This window comes from Hyalella azteca, unplaced genomic scaffold (genome assembly GCF_000764305.2).
Source record: "Hyalella azteca isolate HAZT.00-mixed unplaced genomic scaffold, Hazt_2.0.2 contig456, whole genome shotgun sequence".
Taxonomy (NCBI): Eukaryota; Metazoa; Arthropoda; class Malacostraca; order Amphipoda; family Hyalellidae; genus Hyalella; species Hyalella azteca.
In genome coordinates, this window is record NW_025930806.1 from 513 (window position 1) to 6,604 (window position 6,092).

At 39.3% G+C, this 6,092-nt stretch overlaps 1 protein-coding gene across 1 annotated transcript; it reads left to right on the forward strand.

Annotated features, from left to right (window-relative positions):
• The first annotated feature begins 2,015 nt into the window (after positions 1-2,015).
• Positions 2,016-5,397, forward strand: LOC108673276. The gene is made up of 3 exons (XM_018161079.2): positions 2,016-2,595; positions 3,224-3,394; positions 4,256-5,397. Exons 1-3 carry the CDS (start codon positions 2,494-2,496, stop codon positions 4,454-4,456), a joined length of 474 nt encoding a protein of 157 aa, XP_018016568.1. The 5' UTR covers positions 2,016-2,493; the 3' UTR covers positions 4,457-5,397.
• Positions 5,398-6,092: the final 695 nt, after the last annotated feature.

Genomic DNA, 6,092 nt, shown 5'->3' on the forward strand with positions numbered 1-6,092 from the left:
ATGTATTTGAAGTTTCATGATGGTCGGATAATAACTGTAGAAGTTTTTCCGGAGGGTAGTCGGTCCCCTTAACCGCCCGGCCTCCTTGCCGATTCTGTCCAGAAACTGTCGCACAGAGCTGGGATCGAACCCGCGCCTCTCTGCTCCCAGCTGCCTCCAATATTGGTAATCTCTGATATTTAACCACTGGGCCACCCTGCCCCAGGCACGGTTTGAGCTGCGGTCGACAACGGACGTTGGTGAGCTGCCTAGGCAGCCTAGCCACAAGCCAGAATATCTAATTTTGAAAGTCAGAATTCTTTTTGCTTCGTATTTAGGAAAACTTAGGAATCATTAACCAGAATCATAATTTCAAGTTCAACTTTGACGATCTCGCGCCATAATCTTGCGCTCCTAAGTCCTATTGAACCACCTTTACCAATAAGGGTTAAGGGACTAAAGGGAGGCACTGAAAGATCTAATTTTCATCCCTGAGACACAAAGTCCAAGCTTGCAAAAGTTGCCATCAACAGCTGTATCCTTATCCTCAGCCATCCCAGTGCCAGTCTCTCCTTTTGGGAGATTGGCTGCCTCTGGTGACTGCTGGTCTTTCCAGAAACAGCAACTTTGAAGGTTTTCATGGCAAAAATGAATTGTGTGAACTCTCCACTAGCTCATAACTTCTAGAGATAAAATCCTGACTAGGCCTATGGCTCAGAGACCTGGCATGCAAACAAAAGAACAAGAGAAAATATACTGAGTTTACCAAGCAGGTAGAAACTCTAGCCTCTGTCCTCTGACTCCAGTAAACTGAGTAAAGTAATCATTATTGAACCAGTGACCAATGATTGCCCAGTTGAAACATTTTTTTTTTTGTAAATGATTTTGTCCTCAGTGAGGCATTAGCTGGGTCTCCTTTTGGTAGGGCAAGAATTGCAAAATTTGGTAAAAATATAGGATGCAGGATTCTAGTAATTACCTTGAATTTTGAAAGATGAGCCTGAGGTTGAGATGTCTGCTTTTTTAAGCACCACTCAACTTGGTTCCTGAACCATAAAGTGTTGTGTGCCCATCAATCACTCAATTGACTCAGAGTCTATTGGAGTTATTGGGCCCATGGGCAAGCATGTTGCAAATGAGGATCTTGCTGAAGCACTGGCTTTAGGGCTTTAGCAGGCAAATGAGGCAATACCTACTGGTGCTACAGCAGAAAGGATTCTGAAAGGTAAAGAAAAGATCAGCAAATCTATGTTTAGAGTGACATTTAATACAAGCACATTACCAACTTTTGTCCACTTGTGATTACCTGCAATTTCAAGTAAACCCATTCACTGCTAAACCATGGCAATGTTTCAGATGTCAAGGCTTTAGGAACAGTCCCATAGGCTGCAGGAGTGCTCCACACTGTGTAAAGTGTGGTGGTGCCCACAGCATTGAAGATTGCACAACACAAGGTGCTCCCCATTGCTGTAATTTTGGCAGTGAGCACACAGCTATGGAGGGCATAAATTCATGAAAGAGGCCCAGCCCGACCAGGAGGTTGAGAAGGTCAGTTTTTGCTTAGTTTAATTTACAGGAAAAAGTTTTTACAAGCAGCCATGAAATCACCACAGCCACTGGGAAGATGCAATTGCAGTTGGGGGCTTTCTACAATTGGACTAAGCTGTGGGGAGTGACCTTTAACCTTGCTAACCCCTGTCTCCTCTATGGAGGTAGAGGCTAACATTCCTCCCCTTAGTCCCTTAACCTTTCACCACATAGAATTTACATGTAAATATTATTTCTTCTTGATACAGCTGCCCCAAGGTCCCATTGTGTCTGAGCTGTTCAACCCAAATGTGCCACATACTGGTATCATGCGACAGCAAACCAACTTATTGCCCAGTTATGTTCCCCATACAAAGGCAATCTTGACTTCACTACAAATCCAAGTCCCTCCTCTGCTTACCTCTCCTTTAATCTCCCCATTCTCCCCATGGTTCAATTCTGATGATTTCTTCACTGCAGATTTTTCTCCTTCAACAGTATTGGACACATCCTCAGAAGCTGCTGTTCTGCACTGCTCTGCCATCATGCCATGTTGCGCGGCTTTGTTGTGTTTTACGACTCTGATGGGTCTTGCAGCTCTGCGTTATTTTTTTGGCTCTGCCGTTTTTCCAGCTCTGCCGTGTTTTGCGGCTCTGCTGTCTTTCACAACTCTGCCATGTACTATAAATATGAAAATTATGATCTTTCTGTGAAAGCAACCAGCTCTGCATAATCAGTTCCAAAGTACAGGCTCTGCCTTCTTATAGTCGTTAGAATTGGAATGATTAACATCGACAGGAATTCCAAATAAACCAGCATATTGTTTGTTGACTGCAAGTAGAGTCGTGTTAATTACTGTGTGTTTGCAGAGCTTTTGTTCTTCTTTCTCTATCATTATTAGCCCAATCTATCTCCCAACTGCTGAACTTTTTCATCAAAGATGTTTGCAAAAAGTTTAGCTACTGAATGTTGCTGAGAAAATAATTCATGATTTCAGTGCTGAAGTTTTGGTCTCAAGTTTTGGCAGGAAACATGCATCTGAGGCTCCCAATCCTCCATGCCAGGTTGATTATCAAGGTCCTGGAAGTGGTGAGTGATCTTGTATAACAAATTAACAATGATGTGCAATTAATGCAATCTTACTTGAGCTTTGATTCAGTTATTGCTTCAAGAAGTATTGAGATAATTACTATATTGATCTCATGTCCTTGGCTCATTCTAATTAATAAAATTGTATGGTTTCAGACCTCAAATAATTGTCTTGGTTCTCTCCTCTCCATTGTCATAATTTGAATACATGATGGTACAATACATAGTTCAGCAAAGTTTTGATCACAGTCATTCTGTTTGTCTTAATTTTCAAAGTGGAAAAGCTAAACTGCAAAATTTTGCTTCTGCTACTTTTCCTTGTGTAATTTGTTCCATTTTTTCAGAAGGTATGATTTCATATATATATTTATACTGTAGTATCTGTCTCAATACATAGTTTATTTGCCTTTTTTTTTTGACCAATGGATACTTGAACAAATTGTCAGATAATTCTACTGTATTTTCCTGACTTGTTTTTTTTTCTACAAATTATAGAAGAATCTGGCTAAATCATGAATGGTATCTGAGGTAATTTTTTTAGTAACGTTAATTTTTCTCAGTTGTGTGCTGGTGTTTTATAACTTCATAACTTATACATATAACTTATAACTTGATGGTTCTCCCAAAGGTTCTGTTCATAGTCATCTGTGCTGGCTACAGTAACCTGCGTGTCTCAATTGTCACTCCGACTCTGCGGGTCTTCTCCCTTGCCTCCATTGTGCTGGCTGGGGTGCTTGCTCCTCCATCTCTAATATATGAACTTTATCTCAATGATCCTAAACGATTTATATCAATAAAGGTTAGTTCTCAATGATCCTAAACGATTTATATCAATAAAGGTTAGTTCTCAATGATCCTAAATGATTTATATCAATAAAGGTTAGTTTTAATTGCTTACTGATTTACTAAAATTAAGGTTTGTATCTCTATTTCGTTGGTAACATTGAAAAATCTAATAATTTTCCTCTGTTTAGGATTGCATATAATTCATGATAGAACTAAAATGTCATCATTGTTGATCAAGTTTATTGAATAATCTCCAGGCTAAGATATTTTTATTAGCTGCCATATTTACTGTTTGGTCAACCAATTGAAATTAAAGGTAAAATAGTTTTTTTTTGGGCAGAGATAATGGATATGTAGTAGAAATTTCTTTCTCCTGGGAAGCTCTAAGTCACTTGTTAGAAATCACTAAATGAGCTAGATCCTGAGGCATCTCTAGATGAGCCAGATCCCAATAATTATAATGCATGTTCAAGGTGAAAACCACTATAAAAAATTTTTTTCATAGCAGATATTGTTGCTTCCATAAAACATTTTATTGTTAAGCTGCAGATGCACATCACTGACATTTAGAGTGATTGGTCTTTTGAAATTTGAAGATTGCCTATGACTGCAAGTCGAGTGCCATCACATCCTAGATTTATCATAAAGGAGCAAGGATAAACAACTTGGAATATTTTTACATAAATTATGTAAACGCATTCAATTTATTAAGATGCTTACTCGTAATAGCAGTACATTTACTGTAAGTAGACATTTAGTGAATAGGCATTGAAGCGCCATTAGACTCCTGAGGTAATTCATTATTTATAGATAAGAAAACTCCAGCCAAATAAATTACTGTTTCTATTTGATGTCACAATTTCTTCTATTCTAGGAGATTGCTGCCACAGCATTCCTGTGCTGTATCTTCATGGCCCCCTGTGTGGAGCTGCTAAGTTTTTGGCTGCCGTCGCAGCTCTCAATGTTTGGACCATCTCGTGAGCAGGCCTTTATCTTCTCTGGACTTTGTGCTGCCTCTGCTGCACTTTATGCTCTTGATGCTCTTCTTGCCTGGCCTCATCGTAAACATTCTTGATGGATTGATGCTCGTCCACTTCTACCCTGAGATGAAGATTTCTGAGCACCTAGCAAAAAGGCATTTTTTCTATCTTCAAAATTGATTTCAAGTGAATAGGTCAATGACAGTGCAGCCGTGAGACAAGATTCAGCAGTGAATGTTCTAAAATCTAAATCAATCAATCTTCTGTCATGAGGGTAGCCAAGGTTGCTGATGCCTAGGATGACATGCACTGAATGTGCAGAAAAATTAAAATTACTGCAGTTAGTTTGAAGTAGTTGGTGATGTGTGAGGAGAAGAAATGGCAGTACTGAGAAGAGATAAGGATGTGTGGCAGGAGGGAAGCTGCATTGTAGAGGGGAGACCAAGCAGTGAATGCATGGATAGGCATGATGCATCTTTTTGATTTCCAGACAATATCTGAGAAAATATAAGTTGCATGAGATTAAAGGACTTGCTGTGTGTGACTGTATAGAGGGCGATGTGTAGGAGATATACCAATCATTGAAGGTTTTGCATTCTCAAGATAAAATAATTTAAATAGTGAGTCATAAAAAATTCTCGTGAAATTAATTTGAACTTAAAAAAATTAAAGATAAGAGTTTTCTCCAACAAAGATCATCATGGACATGTATATAAACCTAGATTGCTCTTGTATTCACTGCAGAGTTTCAGCATTGAACTCGTACCGGTAAACATTTAATAAGGCAGTTTTTTTTAATGTTCCCTTCCCTCCCACATTGCTTACTCCATTTACACCCACCCTGACAAGGGCCATGTTGATGGCCATTCTGTTGACATGGGTAATGTTGCCACTCTTATCGTTGACACAGGCAATGTTGATGTTGACTTTGCTGACATGGGTAATGTTGATACTCATCTTGTTGACACAGGCAATGTTGATGTTGACTTTGCTGACATGGGTAATGTTGATACTCATCTTGTTGACACAGGCAATGTTGATGAAGGGCAGTTGTGGGGTCAAGTTGTTGTGTAGGCAGGGCAGTTGTGGGGTCAAGTTGTTGTGTAGGCAGGATTTCTTACATTACTCTTCTCTTTCTGTCATGTGGGTGGCCGAGATCTTGTGTAAGCAACTCCTTGTTCAAATGTCTTCCTTGTTATTGCTGTTCACCTGTTCCTCATTTTCACTTCGCCTCTATGGGCTGCTAATGCGGTTTATTTCCGGCTAGCTTCAGCAGCTTGGCCACTTGAGACCTCCCACCCCTTTATTGCTAATGAACAATTCTTTAAGATCTAGAGATGAGGTAGAATATCCGAAAATGATTATGACTAAACACAGATTTAATTTTTAATATGAGAAATTTTGGATAATTGAGACCTTCCACCTTGTTGATGTTATGCATGCATAACTTTTTGAGCCAAATAACTCGGTGACTAGAATGCTAATAAACTACTTGTCCACTTAGCCAACTTAACTTTACTCATAATACTTCCGAAGATCTTCCTCGAGATGTTAATGCACAAGGTTGCCTCTGCACCTGAACATGTTAATCACCATGTGAGGTTATTGTGTTCATGTTTAATTTCATAGTTAAGTTGGTTAATGATGCATGAGCAAAACATGGTCTGCTCTACAGACGTTGGTCTGGCAAGTACAGAATCAGCTTACATAATACACTTGTTGTAAAACTCG